The sequence below is a fragment of the Aspergillus neoniger genome (genome assembly GCF_003184625.1).
Source record: "Aspergillus neoniger CBS 115656 unplaced genomic scaffold BO87scaffold_28, whole genome shotgun sequence".
Lineage (NCBI taxonomy): Eukaryota > Fungi > Ascomycota > Eurotiomycetes > Eurotiales > Aspergillaceae > Aspergillus > Aspergillus neoniger.
In genome coordinates this window covers 154,796-174,748 of record NW_020291156.1, presented here as the reverse complement: position 1 = coordinate 174,748, position 19,953 = coordinate 154,796, and the positions used below count along the sequence as shown (strand labels likewise).

At 49.2% G+C, this 19,953-nt stretch overlaps 10 protein-coding genes across 10 annotated transcripts; 4 read left to right on the top strand and 6 right to left on the bottom strand.

Moving 5' to 3' along the window:
* Positions 1 to 70: 70 nt before the first annotated feature.
* BO87DRAFT_442173 (NAD(P)-binding protein) lies at positions 71 to 1,263 on the bottom strand (the record flags this gene model as incomplete). The annotated part of the gene is made up of 4 exons (XM_025628032.1): positions 71 to 375; positions 428 to 562; positions 620 to 973; positions 1,020 to 1,263. The coding sequence occupies 4 exons, from the start codon at positions 1,261 to 1,263 to the stop codon at positions 71 to 73; spliced, it is 1,038 nt and encodes a 345-aa protein (XP_025477038.1).
* Positions 1,264 to 3,033: 1,770 nt separating this feature from the next.
* On the top strand, positions 3,034 to 4,512 carry BO87DRAFT_461325 (uncharacterized protein; the record flags this gene model as incomplete). The annotated part of the gene is made up of 1 exon (XM_025629076.1): positions 3,034 to 4,512. The coding sequence occupies one exon, from the start codon at positions 3,034 to 3,036 to the stop codon at positions 4,510 to 4,512; it is 1,479 nt and encodes a 492-aa protein (XP_025477037.1).
* A 391-nt stretch (positions 4,513 to 4,903) lies between these two features.
* BO87DRAFT_418051 (Zn(II)2Cys6 transcription factor) lies at positions 4,904 to 6,650 on the bottom strand (the record flags this gene model as incomplete). The annotated part of the gene is made up of 4 exons (XM_025626857.1): positions 4,904 to 5,781; positions 5,832 to 5,969; positions 6,026 to 6,538; positions 6,591 to 6,650. 4 exons carry the CDS (start codon positions 6,648 to 6,650, stop codon positions 5,026 to 5,028), a joined length of 1,467 nt encoding a protein of 488 aa, XP_025477036.1. The 3' UTR covers positions 4,904 to 5,025.
* A 509-nt stretch (positions 6,651 to 7,159) lies between these two features.
* Positions 7,160 to 8,059, top strand: BO87DRAFT_461323 (uncharacterized protein; the record flags this gene model as incomplete). Its single annotated transcript, XM_025629075.1, has 3 exons — positions 7,160 to 7,404; positions 7,455 to 7,725; positions 7,790 to 8,059. 3 exons carry the CDS (start codon positions 7,160 to 7,162, stop codon positions 8,057 to 8,059), a joined length of 786 nt encoding a protein of 261 aa, XP_025477035.1.
* A 188-nt stretch (positions 8,060 to 8,247) lies between these two features.
* On the bottom strand, positions 8,248 to 8,735 carry BO87DRAFT_122825 (uncharacterized protein). The gene has a single exon (XM_025617975.1). It carries the CDS (start codon positions 8,679 to 8,681, stop codon positions 8,349 to 8,351), a length of 333 nt encoding a protein of 110 aa, XP_025477034.1. The 5' UTR covers positions 8,682 to 8,735; the 3' UTR covers positions 8,248 to 8,348.
* A 398-nt stretch (positions 8,736 to 9,133) lies between these two features.
* On the top strand, positions 9,134 to 11,172 carry BO87DRAFT_408838 (lysophospholipase phospholipase; the record flags this gene model as incomplete). The annotated part of the gene is made up of 3 exons (XM_025626196.1): positions 9,134 to 9,182; positions 9,268 to 9,916; positions 9,984 to 11,172. The coding sequence occupies 3 exons, from the start codon at positions 9,134 to 9,136 to the stop codon at positions 11,170 to 11,172; spliced, it is 1,887 nt and encodes a 628-aa protein (XP_025477033.1).
* A 598-nt stretch (positions 11,173 to 11,770) lies between these two features.
* BO87DRAFT_364575 (5'-methylthioadenosine/S-adenosylhomocysteine nucleosidase family protein) lies at positions 11,771 to 13,252 on the top strand (the record flags this gene model as incomplete). Its single annotated transcript, XM_025621751.1, has 1 exon — positions 11,771 to 13,252. One exon carries the CDS (start codon positions 11,771 to 11,773, stop codon positions 13,250 to 13,252), a length of 1,482 nt encoding a protein of 493 aa, XP_025477032.1.
* A 124-nt stretch (positions 13,253 to 13,376) lies between these two features.
* Positions 13,377 to 14,791, bottom strand: BO87DRAFT_122815 (Ldh family oxidoreductase). The gene has a single exon (XM_025617974.1). It carries the CDS (start codon positions 14,600 to 14,602, stop codon positions 13,535 to 13,537), a length of 1,068 nt encoding a protein of 355 aa, XP_025477031.1. The 5' UTR covers positions 14,603 to 14,791; the 3' UTR covers positions 13,377 to 13,534.
* A 190-nt stretch (positions 14,792 to 14,981) lies between these two features.
* Positions 14,982 to 18,357, bottom strand: BO87DRAFT_399365 (uncharacterized protein; the record flags this gene model as incomplete). Its single annotated transcript, XM_025625435.1, has 8 exons — positions 14,982 to 15,127; positions 15,227 to 15,956; positions 16,006 to 17,139; positions 17,311 to 17,418; positions 17,606 to 17,648; positions 17,894 to 17,989; positions 18,052 to 18,280; positions 18,339 to 18,357. The coding sequence occupies 8 exons, from the start codon at positions 18,355 to 18,357 to the stop codon at positions 14,982 to 14,984; spliced, it is 2,505 nt and encodes an 834-aa protein (XP_025477030.1).
* A 429-nt stretch (positions 18,358 to 18,786) lies between these two features.
* On the bottom strand, positions 18,787 to 19,596 carry BO87DRAFT_389120 (SDR family NAD(P)-dependent oxidoreductase; the record flags this gene model as incomplete). The annotated part of the gene is made up of 1 exon (XM_025624883.1): positions 18,787 to 19,596. The coding sequence occupies one exon, from the start codon at positions 19,594 to 19,596 to the stop codon at positions 18,787 to 18,789; it is 810 nt and encodes a 269-aa protein (XP_025477029.1).
* Positions 19,597 to 19,953: the final 357 nt, after the last annotated feature.

Sequence of the window (19,953 nt, the reverse complement as noted above, 5' to 3'; positions counted from 1 at the left end):
GCATTGCTGGACACCGACAAAGCTCCGATCATTGGACAACATGTTCATATCCGCAGAATTTGCTACCCGGTTATTTACCCAGATAGTCTTTAAGGGTATCTCTGACGGCCGTATCCAGGTTTCTGAATCCTGTGCCCCATATTTCTTGCAATAATTTCTCCGCTCGTCTAGCTGGCTGGATCTCAGATTCATTGTTCAGCAGCCCAAGAGCCTTAGGGGCCAGCTCCCGCTTCGGAAATAGCTTTTGCAGAATAGCTAGGATGTCATTGCGATTGAATGGTCCGGCGAAGGCGAACAGCCTTTCGTTTACCACTTCGGGCTGAATCAATGCGGCAACGTGAAGTCGCGCAACGTCTTCTACATCGACAAAAAAGTCTTTGAATGTCAGCTAAATGGCGCGATAATGCTCGAGAGAGATATAACTCACAGGGAGAGAAATGGTTAATGAAAGCGGCCATTGCAGCTGTATCATTCTCCAGCATAGTAACAGGGATCGCAGACGTGGACGGGTAGCCTTGATCCTTCGTGCTCAAAGGGTTTCCGAGTATCACCGGCGGAATAACTTATATGAGTCAGCAGTGCGCCTTCAAATCGGATCGGGGATTTCATGGGATTGTACCAGAATTTGCTACAAAATGTGGCTGTTCGCGAGCAACCCAAGACCACATGCCCTTTTCACCCCAAACTTTGCTTGCAGCGTACACATCCATGCTCCGACTCTTCAAATAGGGAGGTGGAGCCCAAGCCCGCTCGACGGCCCTGTCGTTCCACATGTCAACGGTGACAGTCTCTTTCAGTAAGGTTGGTTCCAAGACGGCAATAGCTGATGACGTGAGAACGAAACGTCTCATGCTCTCCTCTCGGGCAGCAGACTGGAGTATTCCCCTGATTCCAGCGAGGACCGGAGGAATAGCCAGGTTTGGGTCTGGCCCTGCCTGTAATATGGATGCGACATGCACGATCCCACTGGCGCCTGCAGGGGTCAGAGTGAAATCAGCGAAATTGATCTGGTCACTCACCTTTCACGACCTGATCATAGGCGCCGTCTCTAGCCATATCTGCGACCATTGCCAGTTCGAACTTCCCTTTTCCGAACTTTTCTTCAAAAAGCTTCAAAAGCCATTGACATCTTGTTATGTTTCGCACAGTCCCCCGAACCATATATCCCTGCTGCAGCAGTTTCTCGGCCACATGGGATCCCACGTATCCATTTACACCGGTGACGACAACCAGACATCCGGCTGGAAGGACTGGACTGAACATGATCTGCTTAATATCGCTTATTGTGATATACTTGCTTTTGCACTTTGCTCGAATGTATTCCAAAAAAGAAAGAGAGAGAGAGAGAGAGAGAGAGAGAGAGAGAGACGCAGTGTTTGTCCAAAGAGTGATTCGACTGAATTATTCAGGGTTGACGATATTTATACTTCGATTCCTGGCGCTTCGGAACCGGCATCGAGTTCCCCTGAAGACTGCTGAAATGAGAGTGGTCCCACAGAGTTACCAGACTCCTGTATCCACTACACTGGTTGTTACAAAAAACGCTAACTCCCAGACGATACACTACAGTGATTAGGATAGTTAACTAATGTCGGCGCACTAACCGCTAGACCAAAAACGATATATCGCGTCTAGTCAGACTAGCGACGGAGAGATTACTGTCCCAACAACTAATAAGATGTAGTTAGCCTATAATGCGAAGTGTACATACTATTTCCCTGCAGTTAGATACTGGACTGAATAGATTGAATGAAGCGCATGTAAAATATATGGTTGGCCACGAGACACGTGTGTATCAGACCTCTACCGGTATCATGCCCATCAGTATAATGTCTTACAGTAGTTAGAATCTTGACCACTATGGTCAACAAGTTGATTTTCGATGGTGATTTGTGTAACGGGGAATGTGGATTTAAGCAGGCAGGGTAAGGGGCGGTTTCGATGGAGTAGTAGTCCCGAGTGTGACACTTGTTATACAAATCAGAGTACTGAATACTAAAATTCGAGTAGCACTAGCGCAGCCGTTCCCTTCTTTTAGCTATGGTCTGACAAATGCTGCTTCATGTGAACCCCAGAAAATGAGACACATAGTAGTACATGTTGAAATATACATTAGCGTCAAATTTTTCTACAATGTTTCCTTTACTCGGAGCGGGAACAGCTACGTTCCGAAAGTATAATAACTGCAAGAAACTAGAAGGATGGTATCACAATCCAGGAAACTTCTCCACTGGAGGATAATTCCAGCAAGCGCAATCTCACGAGGAGGGAGCTGGTGCTGTAATGTGGAGCCTTCCAGCAAAGGTAAAGTACATCTACTAAACCTAACTCAGTCAACGATTGCGCTAGCGCCGACGGGACTCGTAGAGCGGTGGAGCATACCTTGTTAATAATCAAGAGGGACATGGGAAGTGGTTTAGCTAGGTAAGTAAGTTCTGCCTTGGACCTTCTGTCTTGGGCAGGGCAGGGCGGTAGAGGGGAAGCTTGATCCACGTGAGATAACTAGTAGGAAGGCGGTACCTCCCAAGGCGGTCGAGGTTTGATAGGCATTGAGCCGCTATACACGGGGCCGGATAGATACCTGCAGCTTCACCGTTCCGAACATCTCATAGAGCCACGCACAGTATTACTGCCACCCGCTTCTACAAGGCCGATGCAAAATCCCCGGGATTGGCTTGTTAGGACGCCGACAGGACTTTGTAGCTACTAACGGAATACACCGCCTCCCTGGTTCATCGTGAGTCATGTACGGCCCTACTCCGCCTCGACCTAAGAAAACCAACATCACCCGAAGCCGGAATGGCTGCATTCCCTGCAGGAGTAAAAAGCGAAAGGTGAACCCCATGTGCGTGTAGTTTGGGTTTATATTGACGTCACTAAACTTCCCTACAGTGTGACGAAGGCAACCCAAGCTGCGGGCTCTGTTCGCGTCTGAGAATTCCTTGTTCTTACCCAAGATTCTTGATTCGATTCCAAGAAACACCAAATAACTTGGAACGAACGAGGAAGGTCCCTGACAATGGTGAGCTTCTGATGGGCGTCGCCCGCATGGGAAGCCCTCCGCGTGCACACCACAATATAACGCCCAGCAATAGAGGCATTCAGCCTGAGTATGAGATAAGTGGGTCAGATCAACTTTATCTTAATCAGTACTTCGCACATACCGTCGACTTACTGCCAGCCAGCGTGCGTCCTATTGTTTGGAGAATTTCAACTCTGCCGGCTCTATATAATGCTACTCTAGCATTCTCTGCTGCTCGGTTTGCGTATTCATTAGGGACTCCTTACCTTACACAATCGAAGACACTCATCCGGCCACATCGACACTTCTTCATCCAGTCGCTGAATTACTTCAGTCGGGCAATCCAACTGTTACAGCAGGATTCCAGCAAATTAAATGATATCTTTGCTACCATCGTCTTTCTCATCCTCTTTGAAAATGTGGTTGGGACCGTCCACAGTTATTACAGTCACCTCCAGGGACTTCAAACTCTTACTCTTTGCTACCATCAAGCGTCATCGGCAACGCCTTATGGCCAACGGCTGCTGCGAGCGAGCCTTTTTACCATTGCAAAAGGTGCTCTTTTTCTCGGCCCGCTGCATTCTCCACGCAGGGGAGATATCGTTCACCGCGACCTCGACATACTGGCAGAGCGGATTTGTTCACACCAAGAAATTTTGTACTTCAAGGTCGTGGACGCTGTCAACATCTCGTTCAGTTTGCTCCTTGGAGAGTTCTCATGGTGTTCATCTGGTAAGCTACAGCGGGTGTTACAGAGAATTTCTGGAAACGGCAACCGTCATCTCTCGGTAAGCTCGACGTCTGGGGCTTATGAGAATCTCACGAGTCTGCGGAGGCGTATCGACGTACTTTTCGCCCAATCGACCCCTCTTTACAACGCTTTCGCTGAGTGCACGAAACACCCAGCTTTTCATGAGTTGGAGTTTAGTTATACACATGACAACATCCCGCCGATTACTCTCTCAGGTCATGAGGAAGCAATGGCCTGCGCAATGTACGCGCTAACTCAGGTCTACTGTGACAGGCAGCTGCTTCAATTATTACTCGACGGAGCGACCGGACAAGTCAATCCAACACTAAACGGATGGGCTAAGATCATTCTGGGAATCGCAAAGGGATGTGATCCACCGCGCTACCTACACGAGGAGATGTATAATATGAACATGTGCTGGATTCTCGTGCTATTGTGCCTGCGCTGGCCTAACCCTGATATCTTGGCCTACATCGCACATACCGTTTTACCATGTTTGAAAAAAACCACTCCCGCAAAAGAAGATACTGCAGGGGCTTTGCTGCTCTTTGAAGTGGTCATAGAAATGCTATGTTCCGAGAATGCGCGAGGTCGTAAGGTCTTCGCCGTACATGTTGTCCACGAAGATCCATCAGATTCTACTGCATTCCTCCTGGTCAATCGCTCCTTACATCTTGCGATTCATGGATACACTATTCATGGCAACTTTTTCAGCGATTACATTCCTGCTCTAAATTAGGACGACGGGACAGGCGCGAATCTACCGTCGTTTCTGTAGTCGCGTCGCTGAGGGAGATAATGAAGGGGATAAGGTATCAGGATGTTTTCACGACCGAACGTTACGTATCCTCTACACAAGATAAAGATGTTGTGAAAATTCATATACCTTGTGCACCCAACCTGGAGGATGACAAACACTGAGCGAAAACATTCATTCATTGCATACTTTATACTAAGCCACCCTAATATTGTGCGACTGAGAGCGGCCTCATCCGATTACTTTTATGGGTGGTACCCACCAGGCTATAGTCAAGCCACGTCCTAAGAGATTCTCTGGAATTTTAGTAGGTGATCACTAGCGAATCCCTGCTGTTGTATGTTTTTCATTTTTGTTTTGTTGAATGAATTATGCATTATTCGATGGTGCGCGGAGTGAAAGAAATAAGGGTGCTAAAAAAACACATCGCTGGAGGAAGGGAATCAACAATAAAGAGCGGGAATATATATCACATCATGACAACACACCCCGTCCTCACGTCCCTGGAATAAAGCTCCTCGTATGTCCATTCCTGAGCATCTTTGCCATACCAAGGGCCTGTTGAATTCCCGTCGTATTCCCAATGAGCTCCAAAGTTCGGATGATCCATTCCTTCGTGGCGGGATCTGAACTCGCACAGTCGCCCGCCACAAACAAAGGCCATAGCAGGCGAACCACGGCTGTGAAGGTCACCTCCCCAGAGACAAAGTGGTATGGAACACTAGCGCAGATATCGTCCGTCATCTGCTCGATAGTGTTTATCGAGTCAAATACAATCTGTTGGCATTCTGATGTCCCTTGTAGGCCCCAGAGACGTAAGGCCATTGACCTGATCATCTCGTGTATCATGATCCGGGTTTGTCGGTAATGGTTCCACATTGAGACTACACCGACGGCCTTGTACACGTGGTATGTGTCGCTGTGAAATGGGATTTGCGCGCGAGATTTGGGATTACTAAGTGTGTCAACAACGGAGTATTGCCATTGCGGACCGAGTGACATGGCCCAGGACCGGAGGTCAGTGTCAAGGTGGAGGGCCTTGCTGATTAGTATGCTCAGGGTGTCGATGGAATCGTCAGCCAAGGCTGCGTCGTCCACTTCTACAGAGAGGTCGTGTAGTTGAATTAGTATGTCGCAGAATGTCTCCATTGGCTGTGGATTCTTGTCCTTATTGGTTCGTGCTACGTTCGTAAGGGCTGCTATCTTCGGTGAATTGTACCTTTGGGATCTCCTAAAAATGCTACTAATTGCCTGATAAGGGTGAGAGGCTGTGCGAGTACTTAAGTTAGGGTGAGACTTACATTCTGCAAGCGTACCAGTCTGAACAACTCGAGTCCCGTTGCTGAGTTCAACTGCTCCATCCCACGTAGTTCAACAAGCTTTGTGGCTCCGCTAACATGCTGCGACCAGCCCCGCATTGGACTCGGGAATGTGTTCAACTAGGACCTGCATTAGAGAGCTGGGCCGGGAATCGGTGGAGGTAATCTAATCTTACCTCATACATACCGAGCAATATAACAGCCCCGAGAGTGGAGTCAGATTTGGCCGATATTGGGTCTCGTAGTGCGTTGTTAGTGGCAATCAGGGCTTTTCCGTATTGTTCCCCTGCCGCGCGCTTTAGTTCGGGAAGTCGGTTGATTCTCGCCATGCTTTCTAGCCCTGCAGCTTTGATTGTGGCTTGGAGTGCAGGAGATGGGTCGGTGTTTAGCAAGTGGGGCAGGTAGGAGAGGAGACCCTGGACTCGCGATGTACCGACGTAGTAAGTGAAGATATGCGACATGACCTGGTCGTTGATCGTGGTGGGCGGAGGAAGTATAGAGGCTGGGGGAGGGGACTTCGACGAAGAAGGCGACTTGCGTTGTGTTCGGGCGATTGTCCCTCGCCCTTCGACTTTCACTGTAATCTCGTCGGTTTGGTCGCAGATCCTTAGAACGTTGGGATCGCGATACCCAGAGCACTCCTGGTTGACCCTTAGGCATTGTGAACACGACGGGCGACGTCGATCGCACTGTTTTGTCAGTACGCCATGATCATCAAGAGCCTCGAGGCGCACCACGTACAATTAGTCGCCGTGTCCTGCATAAGGCACACCCCAGACCTGGCTTCCCCCGGTACACCATGGTAATAGGGCTATGTGTGGATAGTGACTTCCCAGAAAGGTAACCAGTTCGGATGCCAGAGTTTTGAAGACGCTTGGCTTCCAGCAAGTGGGACTTGGCTGCCTTTAAAGCCGACCAAGCACGTCGGGCATAAGCTAGAAGTAAGCACTAGTAGCCGTGGATGTGGGGGGCTAGGATGCCATTGGGTCGAGTTTCCGAAACTTTATATTCTCTCACTTGCTCAGCCCCAAACCCAGCCACGGATTGCAGAATATAGAACAATTCCGTGTTGGTACCTGTAGCTGCAGATGATCGCGAGGCTGAACACTGCATACTCCCGATCAATATGCCATTATAGGTTAAGTCAGTCGTTTGTATAGCCTCAGTTCGAAGGGTATATGATGGCCTGTGTTCTCCGATAAGATGCGGTTTTCTAGTAAAATCGGCCAAAGCAATCAAGCGATCCTTCTATTACTCTTTTCTTTCCATCTTGGATTATAATTTATGTTGTGACTTTTGACATTCACATAATGAACGGAATATTTGCAGCTGACCTTGCGTCTTATCTGATCCTCTCGCCGATCGTCGTCTACAATTTCATAACTCACCGATGGACCGGGTTCTTAGCCTGGTACTCCCTAGCCATGTTCTGTTCCGCTCGTGTTATCGGGGGTGCTCTCGGAATTCGCGACGCCAGCAGCATGACAGCAAACATAATCCAGAGTGTGGGAGTCACGCCTCTGATTCTATGCGTTGACGGATTGGTTCATGAAGCGTACGTATATGGCTCGAGATATGCTAGATCTGGTACTAAAATAATGACAGTCGAACGTATCGCTATCCCTATGCTAGCCGTCGCCTCAACTGGTCCGTTGTGGTTGGGACATCAGTCACCATGGTGGGAGCTATAAGTCTCTCCATCAAGGCCTGTCTGGATATTTTCGAGAACAAAGCACAATCCGACGATTATTCATTATGGAAGGCCGGATCAGCCCTGGTCGTTGTTGTTTGGATCTTCCAGATTGGGTGGTCGATTTATTCCCTGCAATTCCATGATAAAGGTATTCAAGGCCCGGGATATCAAGGCGGCACTGCGGTAAGTATTCCATATCTGCTATTTGCTTCTCGAATGATTGCTTGACTAACATGTCGTTGTGTAGCTCCTTCAGGGTGCGCTGGTTGCACTGGCATTTATCGGTGTCCGTGTCATTTACGCACTTGTTGCTGTTTGCACCGAGAGCAAAGATCTTAGTCCGGTCTATGGTCTAATGTCTGTACGCGTTGTTCTCATGTTCCTTCCGGAGTTGTTTGCGACCGTAACCATAATTGTTGTTGGCGTCCGCACCAGGCATCTCCGAGAACTGAAAGACGAAACGGACTATGGAAAGCTTGATGTCGTCCAGCCGACTTCGATTGGCATTGCGGCTTAGCAACGGAAGCCTTCCACCGATTTCTTATGTGAATAGATCGTGATTTCCTTTTATACGGCGTCGCATGTATCTCTTTTCCTCTGTTTCTCCTTCAGTTCGCGATAAAACATGTTAGTATTCGGAATTCAGATACCGCTTTGCAGCTTTTACTCTTCTCAAATCCAACAACGTCAAATCAATATCCCCACCCAAAGTGATCAATCATAGGTCAGTTCGCGTGGCTCTCACACAGCCTCTGACGCTGCGGCGTATCCGGTGTCTGCATTTGAATGGTCGAGCGCTGATGAGCTTAACCAAATGCAGCCCGCTGTAGACTGTACTTATGGGTCATGACCCACACTAAAGCAGAGTTAAACAACCCCGTTTGATATGCTCGTACGGCAGCGTCGAGTGTTGGTTGGAGCTGGGTTTGTGATTGGTGCGGCAGCAAATTGGGCGACACAGTGATCAAAGATGAGAAACATAGCTCTTCCCTCGTGGGCTCTAGCATTTCTGCAAGTGGTGGCTGCGTTGACCTGGGAGTGTTCAACGATGGGAAAGAAAGGGAGCAAACGTGGCCCGCGCCGATCGTTGTCCACCGCTCAGCCTCCGAGCTGGTTGCCCGATTAGGTTTAGTGTGCATACCGACAATTTGGCCCCTTCGTCATATTAAATAAAAGGATCTGTCAGAATCTAGCATTCAATCAAGCTCATCTTCACCGATCTTGTTACTCATTAGGGTTAGCGTGCATGAGTCAGGGCTTCCAAGTGCTCGGCTGTCGTCCTCTAAGGTCTAAATCTCGGCTGGTGTGGGACACTCCGCCCCCAAATCCACTTTTGAGTCTTGAGGCCTTTAGGCCTGGGTTTATTGTTATCCCCACCATGGTATATATTGCCATTCCTAAACGGGTGTACCAGATCGGTGGGATGGGGCTCAGCTTTACAGTCAGTTCAGCCTTGGGTAGCTGTGATTTTGAGTGCACCTGGGAAGCTTAAATATCGAACATTCCCAAGAACATTCAGACCTGTTCTCCATCCTCAATTAACACTATCAATTCATCTAGCAAGGTCTCATTTGGTTCTTACACAGTAATCATGAAGACCTCTGCACTACTCGGCTCAGTTGCCTTGGCCTTCCTGCCTTGTAAGTCCTTTGTGCTTTTCTCTCGATTTATCGACATCACGATGATACTTCGATTCAAGTGACTAATTAACATTGCGTCCTATAGCCACATCTGCTGCTCCATCCCAAATAAGTAGTCGCCGAGCTCGAACGGACATCAGCGTTGAGCGGCGGGCCTTGTCAAATGCCGCAAACCCTTATGCTCCGGTCCATGTTTCCTGTCCGGCAAACCGGCCTAGCATTCGTGGCGCTGCGACACTCTCTCCCGAGGAAGTTTCCTGGCTAGATACCCGACGTGAAAAGTCTCTATCAGGGCTGAAAGAGTTTTTCGGTCATGTTGAGATAGGTTGCTTCGACGCCTTGGATTACCTCGACACAAGCGACTCATCCAGTTTGCCCAATGTTGCAATTGCTATATCCGGCGGTGGTATGCGCGCAATGTTGAATGGTGCTGGTGCCCTCAAAGCATTCGATAGTCGGACTGAGGGTACGGCTGCTCAGGGGCAGTTGGGCGGTCTACTTCAATCGGCAACCTATGTTTCTGCTCTCAGTGGAGGCTCCTGGTTACTGTCTTCAGTGTTCATGAACAACTTCACAACCATCTCCGCCCTTCAGGATACTTTCTGGGACTTTAGTTCCGCATCCATCCTTGAAGGGCCTGCAACCATGGAACCTACCGACTTTTGGGGGAACGTCACAGCTCAAGTGAAGGCCAAAAGGGCTGCCGGTTTTACCACTACTGACGCGGATATTTGGTAAGCCATATACTCATACAACATTCAACCCAAGATAACAGCTACGGGTAGATGCTAACTAATGCAGGGGTCGTGCCGAAGGCTACTACTTCCTCAACTCTAGCCATGGCGGCGTTGACATCCATTGGTCCTCGATTACGAAGACACAGGCATTCCAGCACGGAGGCATGCCACTGCCACTGGTGGTTGTTGACGGCCAGTCCTTCGCGGACGCCAACGACGAGCCCGGTGAAGACAAACCCATCTATGAAGTCTCGCCCTGGGAATTTGGAACTTACGACAACAATATGTATGGATTCGCACCACTTGAGTACTTGGGAACCCGATTCGTGAACGGCCAGGTGCCCGAAAATGAGACCTGTGTGCGCGGCTTCGACAGCGCTGGATTTATCACCGGAACGTCCAGCGACATTTGGAATGAAAACGGCGCAGACATTGCCGCCACCATACGTGCTGCGATAGGGGATGTTTCAACTAACACCACCGAGGGCGCTTTGGAGGTAGAACTGCTCTCGTACATCCTCGAGGAAGTTATGGGCGCTGTCAGCTCCAACAACACCGCCACCAGTGGCCCAGCTGCCTACGAGCCCAATCCTTTTTATGGATACAACGCGAACACCTCGCCTTTTGCAAACACTACAAGACTGACAGTGGTCGACGGCGGTGAAGATGAAGAGAATATTCCCCTCAACCCACTCATTCAGAGGAAGCGTGATGTGGATGTTATCTTCGCCATCGACTCCAACAACAATGATGCCGGCTACAAATGGCCCACTGGAGAGTCGCTTATCGCTACTTATGAGCGTACTCTTGCTGGTTACGCCAATGATACTTCGTTTCCTTCCATCCCGGACGGTAACACCTTTGTCAATTTGGGACTTATTAGCCATCCCACTTTCTTCGGCTGCAATAGCTCGAACATGACTACACCTGCTCCGTTGATTGTCTACCTGCCTAACCACCCCGTCACTTATATGTCCAACACGACGACTACGGATACGACTTTCAATACCACAGCCCGTGACGCTATGATAACCAACGGATTCAATGTTGCGACTCAGGCTAATGGCACTCTGGATAATGAGTGGACTACCTGTGTGGGTTGCGCTGTGCTTAGTCGTTCGTTTGACCGGACGAACACACCGGTGCCTGCTGCCTGTGAGCAGTGCTTTCAGCGCTATTGCTGGAATGGTACGCTTGATACCAGTACTCCAGCGGTCTATGATCCGTCGGTCATTTTTCCGTCTGGTTTGTAAGCATTTGAGGAGATGGGGTTATTGATGGACAACCCCGAGGACGGTGCTGCCGCTTGCAGGCAAGGAGAAGATCCCTGAACTACTATAGATTGCACATATTGTGATGTTAGATGTAATATATGCTTCATTTTTCATTCTTTTATTTTTCATTAATCTATTTCGTGGCAAATACTTGAAATGAAATATTTTCTTATATTCGTACGGAATTTTGGAGCCGGTTTGTATTATTTACGCTACGCAATTTCCAAATCATTAAGTGATGATCGTATCGCAGAACCTCTTAACGCACCCCCCGCTAATTCGGATCCATTGGTCTCTGTCGGTGCGCAGTAGCCAGCGCGTAACTACCTTCCAGCTAGTTTCCTTCCACCTATCAAGATCTGCCATGCTGCATTAGCGGATAGACGGGTGCATCGCTTTATGATGTGGCACGGCGCTTCCTCCAACGACAGCCGAATACACGAGGCTAAGTATGCAAGCCGGGGTCTTTAAAGGCCCGCTGATAACACCTAGCAATGTAATGAAATGAATCCTCTATATACAGAGTTTTTTAAGTTCCCCTCAAGCGATATATTCCTATCCCTAACAGGCTATCCCAATGAGCCGATCATCCTCCCTCGACGTCAAAAGTTTCACGGTCGGCTGGATCTGCAGCCTTTTGATCGAGTACATCGCCGCCTGCAACGTCCTCGACGAGACTTTCCCAGACACTACACATGTTCTACTAGGGAAGGGTGACTGCCGTGCTTACACACTGGGCCGAATCGGGAAACACAATGTCGTGATAGTCTGCCTCCCAGCCGAGTCCCCAGGCGTGGTATCTGCATCCGCCGTCGAAACAACCTTGCGAATTACCTTCCCTTCAATCCAGTTCTCACTCCTGGTCGGAATCGCTGGAGCTGCAGCTGGGTCAAAAGAAGATGTGCGACTGGGCAATGTGGTCATAGGAACTAGGATCGTCCCGTACGAATTCGGAAAGGTAACCCATCATGGGTTCCAATATACGGGACATTGTCCCCGGCCGCCGGCTATTCTTCATAATCGGGTGAATACTTTTAAGTATAAGTCTCTACTTGAGTTGGATATTGGCCATCTTGTTCAGGATAAAGCGCGATTGTTGCCTATTCCGCTACGGCATTTGTTTCGACGTCCGGAGTTGGAGGATCGTCTCTATAATTCCGATTATGTCCATGGTGAACATTGCGACTGCCAGAAAAGAACGGTTTATGATTCTTCTCTTCTTGTTGCTCGTGAGCCTCGGCTAGGGACTAGTGAGGTCAGGGTTCACTCGGGGACCATCGCGTCCGGGGATAAGCTTATCAAGAATGCTCAAACACGCAACGACTTGGGGAACACATTCAGTGCACTATGTCTTGACATGGAGTCTGCGGGCCTGAGTAGAGGTTCAATGACGATCCGTGGTATTGACAACTATGCCGACTCGCATAAATGCGACCGCTGGCAGGGTTATGTTGCTATGGCGGCGGCTGTTTGTGCGGCGGAGTTTCTTAAGATGGTCCCTGTCAGCGATGGCCCCCAGGATCAATTTAGGATCATGGATGATGTCAGCAGGGTTATAACAGCTTCAATAAAGGAGATGAAGTCTGTCTTGGATGGTCTTCCCAGCCCGGAAAATTACGTGACAACTTTGATGGCTGTGGATAAGAGGCTAGCAGCCTTGGAGCAGCGTCTTGCTTTGCTAGACACTCAGAAACGATCGGCTAAGGCCCTCGAGACAAAACTAGACATGGTATTGGAGGGATTGAATAATCTGGAGAGATCTCAAGGCCAAATGCAGTCATCTTTCAGCCAAGCGAACGCAATCAACGGCGACGATGATAATGTTCTCTATGATCTCACCAGAGAAAGAAAGATACCGAGCTTCGAAATGGTGGATAACAATTCAGGCCAACCGTCCAAGCAATCACTAGGGGTTTCGGACACTTTCTTCAAAGCTGAACTAGCATCTTCGGACACGCACAGGATTCAGTTCGAGTGTTCCATCAGGTCTACAAAGCCGTTACCGCCACCAAAGCCGATCAAGTTTCGCTCACGTCCCATATGTGGTAGTCTTAGATAATAACGAGAATTTTCCCTACTGGATCTGGCGAGAGTATGGTAAGGATATACATACTGTGTCGCCGGCAATTGCGTGGTTTTTTGAATGAGAGCTGTTCTTCAACGCTCAACATGGTCCAATCCTGGCCTTGGGTCACATGGACAAGCTCACTGACGGTTTGAGGGATCTGGCTTCAATTTATAAAGTAGCAGTCCAATGTACAGTAATAACATATCCGCATCTATACTTTGCACTCAATAAGTACTCATCTTACCATCAACACTCAGCTTGTCGCAACTGATTTTAATCAACTCTCAACTTCTCCGCCCCAACCATCTCCGCCTCCCTATTCAACGCCTCAATCTCCGCCTCGGTAAACGGAATACCATCCTTCAATCTCGTCTCCCTCGTAATCTGCTCAATCTCCCCAGGATAATAAATCCTCTCCACCCCAGCCATCTTATCACTCTCCACAACCTTCTGATACAAGTAGTCCATCCTCTCCTTAAACTCCTCCAAATCCATAAACAAATCCGGCTTGATGGCCACCAAGAAATGACCCACATCCGCCGGCTTAGACGGATCATAAGGCCCCGTCACGCCCCCAGCGAACGCAGACCCGGACAACACTCCCGAAAACACATCCATCATAATCGCCAGTGCGGACCCCTTCGGCCCACCCATGGGAAGCATCACGCCCTGAAGCGCCTTGGCCGGATCATCCGTCATATTCCCCTCGCCATCAAGCGCCCAATCAGTCGGGATTTTCTCCCCGCGGCGAAGCGCCTTGTAGATCTTGCCTCTGGCGGCAATTGACGGCGCCATGTCCAGAATAAACGGCGGAGTAGATCCAGCCGGAGCGCCACACGCGATCGGAGACACGCCCATGAGCTTGGATCTACCGCCCCAGACGGGCAGGGCGGGCGAGGAATTCGTGAATACGAGGGACATCATCCCTGCGTCCAGGGCCTGCTGGACTATCCATGCGGACATGCCGAAGTGGTTCGAGTGCTTGATGGAGACGAGACCGATGCCGTATACTTTGGCCATCTCGATGGCGCGTTGCATGCCCATGTGCGCGGAGACGAACCCGAAGGCGTTATGGCCGTCTACTTGTGCGACAACAGGGGTTTTCTCAGTGAGAGTGGGGGTGGCGCTGGGCGAGAGGACATTTTGGCGGATCCGTTGCATGTATGAGGGGATGCGGTTGGAACCGTGCGTGTCTACGCCGCGGAGATCGGCTTGCACGAGGCATGATGATATGATCTTGGCGTGGTCAGTGGAGACGCCGTTTTTGGTCAGGATGGACTGGATGAATGTTTCCAGGTGGGTGGGGTTGATGTGTCGGATTTGGTGTTTGGGGTCGGACATTTTGGTAATGGGAATTGTTATTGAATTATGAATGATTAGAGAGGTTTTGTTGTTGTTATTGGATTCGAGGTTGATGTCGAGGATGAGGATGCGATGCTTTTATGAGGGGAGCTTGTTTCGGAGATTATCGGGGTTGGCCGTCGCCCCACACGGGGCACTTCCGAAAAGTAACGGATGGTCCCCGATTGGACGTATGACTCAATTAAGGGTCCGAGAATGCACCTCATATTGATGGGTCTGTTTTCCCTGACTTTTAGGTCACTGGTAATATTCTCCGGGATGTTTTCGTTGGGATGGTGTAAGCCTCTGATGGTTAGGCTTGTTACCGCATCCCTGAATATGCTTCTTCGTCTGTTTCGATTGACATCTCTTGCTTTCTTCACTGTGGGGAGCTGTTGAAGACCTCCCACATCAGCCCATCGATGTCAGGCATTCCACTCCAGCCTTGAAAGTCGCCTTGCAGGAGATCATCAAACAGATTGAAGTGGTAGGAAGTATCTTCCGGTCGGTATTCTTGAGGAAGAGCTAATGCTCCGGGGATTTGATCAGAGTTGCCGTACCCCTCGGGAATGCCATTATATTCCGCTAATTGATGGTTTTGCGCAGATAACGAGCTCTGCATACCTCCAGCTCGCGACTGCGTTCTGTCGGCTTCAGTGTGCAATTCGACAGTCGATTGGGTTCTCAGAAGCCGTTCTATTGTCACACGGGATAGCTCGTCGATGCAATCCCGCGCCCGAGTAGCCTCGCTCCAGTGCTCCCCGATGCTACTAAGTATGTTCTGTGCCATGGTGAGACTCGACATGAGTTCATCGACGCGCACCTTCGCTGTAGTTCTCGGTAGTTTCCAGATACAGTAGAGTAATACAAGCGCCCCAAGGAATACCGAGTGAACAAGGAGTCGGCTGTAAAGCAGGCTTCCTGTTCTGTAAATGTCGCCAAATGTTTGCAGGAGATCTACTGCCTGATGAAAACACAGATCGAGCATCTCTTCCGATGGCTTTGGGATTGCAGGGCTAGGTCGCAGTAGCAATACCATTGTTTCGTGATATCTGGTCTTACAGAGCTTGGCCATCACGTTTCCTCCACTAGTTGATTCTTGCGGGATTGTCGATTTCCAGTCTTTGAGCGTTTTAATCATATCACGCTGCCACGTGAAGATATCCCGCACCGGGGGATAGGCATAGCTCGGTACGTCACGTTGAATGCTGTGCATAACATATTTTATCTCTGAGTTCATCTTGGCTAATTTGAAGAGATGGATCGAGTGCGACATGTGTGACGGTGACTCTTGTGATTCATTGCGGTTGGGGTCAGGATTGACAAGGCCCGTGTCTGGTATGTCCAGCGGAAACTGTGACCTGATTAGTATCTCTTTCCGCGCTGTAGAAAATTGATCTTACCCTCATCTCACAAGCCTCATCTCTGATACCTATTGGACGCCCCATCATGGTACAAATGGCTCTATCGAGCGTATATACCACCCAAAAGATACGGGTCCGTATCTCCTGATCAAGCAAAGATATTCCAAGAGAAGGAGATGCACGGACGTCGCGTTGTAACCCTAAATCTATCACACTAGCAAGACACTGGTAGTTCAGGTTCCATATATTGACATTAGTGGAGGGGTTGTGCAAGGCATAAACCATAAGAAGTAACATGCATTGCAGAGCAGTAATTGAGCCATATGAACAGACCTGCTCGACATACTTCATGGCTGACGCATAGTATCCCTCCACGGGAAGATGCACCTTACATTCACGAGATAAATACAGGGCTGAGATTGATAGCACCATGTAAACTTGGAACAAGTCCAGGGGGTTCTCGTTGTGGGATGCATATACCCGCTCAATCACAGACATGTGGGTCGGCTCAAGCAGGAACGGGTAGATAAGATGTACCGTTCGGAAGTATTTCCTTGATAGTTCCATGGCGCTTTCTTTTCGAGTAGGCAGCAGGGTAAGGTTACTTAGTAGTTCAGTTGAAAGGCTAGTTGACTCTGCTGTGGCCCTTCTCACGCCTCTGGCTTTAGAACGCCGCCCAGCGCTGGAGAATATACGGTTCGCAAAGAAGTACCCGCTGGATGGCCCAATGTATCGAGGACCCTCACCAGAGGACAACGACACCAGTCCGATCTCATGCGCCGGTTGATGTCCAGAATTGTTTCCCTGCACATGATGTTGCAGATGCTGTTCCGACAGTGGATTGAAGGTATTCTCTTCATTGCATGAAACGGCTGGAGCCTCTCTTCTAAACTCCCGAGAGGATTGGTGCAAACTAGTGGTCGGATCGTCTTCATGCTGTATTTCGACGGAGAGTATGGTGCTATCATGATCTACTGCGTTCTCCGCGGCGTTATTGCGAGGTTCAAGTCCTAGATCCACGTTCGCGCAGTTTTCCTTGACAATCGACTCGAGCCATCGGATCCGATTTTCCATGTTTGAAATATATCTCCGCGTGACCTCCTGTTTTCCATCATTCACACATGATACCTTTGCCTTCAGGCAGGAGCTACATGATGGCTCATTCCCATCACACTGCAAAGCGGGACACCGTGAGCGCGAATCAACCAGCGGATGGTCTGGCTACTTACGCGAATCTTCCTTCGTTGGCAACGCCTACACGCCGCTCTATTCCGATTTCGACGCGGTGAGTCCATGTTGGAATATGGACACCGAGTGGGGACAAAAGGACTGATCTGGGATAACAGATGCTCTATCACTGGATGACTGGACTGGACTGGGGTGTTGTTGCCGCGTCTTTCTCGCTTTGCCACGTGATCTTCCTTCTTGGCGGTCTGTAAATCCGGGGTACAGCTAGTTCAACAGGTAATTTGTAATTGCTAGATTGTGATTGATCTGATTGGCGAAGCGATGCAAGCTGATGGCTGAAGAAATTGCTCCATCTCCTGCTTTCTCAACGCTACCGGGAAACGGCAATGTGGGTGGCGCGGGGAGTGCCCGACGGCCAAGCGGAGTGCCTCCGTCACTCATGTCATGTGACTAACCTTAATGCCTCATATATCAGGCGGAAAATATGTGTCTCGCTGATAAATCAGTAGACTTGGCTCCTGAAAATGAGTATATAGTACTCCGTAAAGTAAGCTTTTTTTAGGAAGCATTATTGCGAGCATTATAGCAGAGACGTCTTCTTCTGTAGGCGTTCACGACTAATGGCTCTAGTATTATCATGGTGAAGTTGTGTCTATAACATAAAACCGTGCTCTGTCAAGATATATAACTACTAAACTCTTCAAATTTGTTTTGCGAAAACATTCATCTCTAACCCAACACAGGAAAACCACACATATACTCATCCTCCTCATCAACCTCAAAGTCAAATCTCATCAGGTCCTCCTTGTACGGAAACATATATGTCGATGTCACACTGCCATAATCAAGATCAGCCCCAGCAATCTCGACCAGCGGACTTAGTATCCATTCACTTACTCATGATGCTCCTTACTAGCCTGGTACTCTGCTAGTGCAGCCAGGTCCTCATGATAGCTTACTAGAGCGATCTGGAATCCCTTGCTGCGGTCTATGGGGTCGGTCACACTGGGACCGCCCACGAGGAGGCGTCCGGATTTCACACAGGGTAGGTTCTTGAGCTTTTTGAGCTCTGTCACGAAGCGTTGTTTGTGCTCCTCGGTCACCCCGGGATGGAACTTAAAGAGGACTGGTTGGTAGTAGGTTAGTTGGAGATCATAGACTTTGTAATAGTTGTGTGGACATACCGATGTGGACTAGAGTCATTGTGGAAAGAGTCTATGGTAGAGACTGAATTTGAAAGTAATACAAACAGAGATATGCTCTTACAGAAATATTTGAAGTTAAAAGAGAACAATCAAGGTATTTAGCTCTGGATCCTCCTGCTCGTGTATTCTGGATTGGATGAAGCTGACCCGCGGCTATTCAACGATCAGCGGATGTCTTCCGTAGCTTGCGGGGACATGCCGCTCAGGATACAATTTCACGACAGCGTACAACAGACTGGAGGTTTTATGGGGGAAATATAATGTATATAGCACCAATCTTTTGTTGAGTCAACTGAAGTATGCGCAAATATCGATGTAATTATCGAAATCACATAACATAGCCCGTACAGAATACAACGTGCAGCTTGGGCCGTACTAGCCTGCTACATCAAACACATAGACGAGAACTTGTAGTATGATATATCATTTACACTCTCCCTGTAGAAGAAGTAATACCACCATCCACCACCAGCTCCTGCCCAGTGATATACCGTGCCTCATCCGATGCCAGAAAAACTGTAGCATTAGCCACATCCCAAGCATCCCCCATGCGCCCCATTGGCACCTGCTCATCGCGCGTCTTCATATATGCCGCCTCATCACCCCCAGGCGCATACCGCTTCGCAAGCTCCCGAGTATACGGCGTATAAATCAGCCCCGGAACAACTGTATTCAACCTCACTCCCTTCCCTGCATATATCACCGCAGTGGCCTTTGTAAACTGCATAATGGCTGCTTTCGTAGCCGAATATGCAACCTGCGGCTTCCCGATATACCGCAATCCTGCAATACTCGACACGTTGATTACCGTGCCGCCCGTCTCCTGCTTCTCCATAATAGGAAGCACGTAATGACTCGTCAGATAAACGCTTTTCAGATTCAGGTCGACTTGTTGATCCCATGTTTCTTCGCTCATTTCGGCGGGACCACCTGGTTCGGATTTCCCCACGTTGTTGATTAGAATGTCGATGCGCCCGTGGCGTTGCATGCAGCTATCCACGAGGGCCTTGACGGAGGTGGAATCAGTAACGTTTGTTTCTTGGACTTCGCATTTTCCGCCCTCTTTCTCAATTCGAGCCTTGGTTCTTTCGGCACTGGCTAATGACCGGTTGCCGCCGAAAATGATCGCGCCTTGTTGGGAGAGCTTCATGGCGATGGCGGCGCCGATGCCCCAGCCCTCGTCGGTGGTCTGGCCGAGGCCGGTGATAAGCGCGACTTTGCCGTCTAGTCGAAGCATTTTGGAAAAACAATTGAAGAAGTGGATAAACATGAACAGTAAATGATAAGAGAGACTGAGTTATAGCTTTTCTTATCGCAATTTGGATGGAGATATCAGCGGGAGTCTGCTAGTCTTAGACTAGCTGTCAGTCTTACCCCTCATTATGGGGAGCGGACCATCTCCGAGGCTCTATCGGCCCCGCGCGGCGCCCTACCGTCGAGCCTCTTGCTGGTAAGGCTATCAATTGCAGAGATGGTGGCTATTTTTGAATTACCACTTCAGCGAGCAGGAAATGCCAGCTGGTCTAGGGCAATATGTCGGAGCTTAGTAATGTTAGCGGTGTAAGTACCTACTTTACTTCTAGGCAGCCATCTA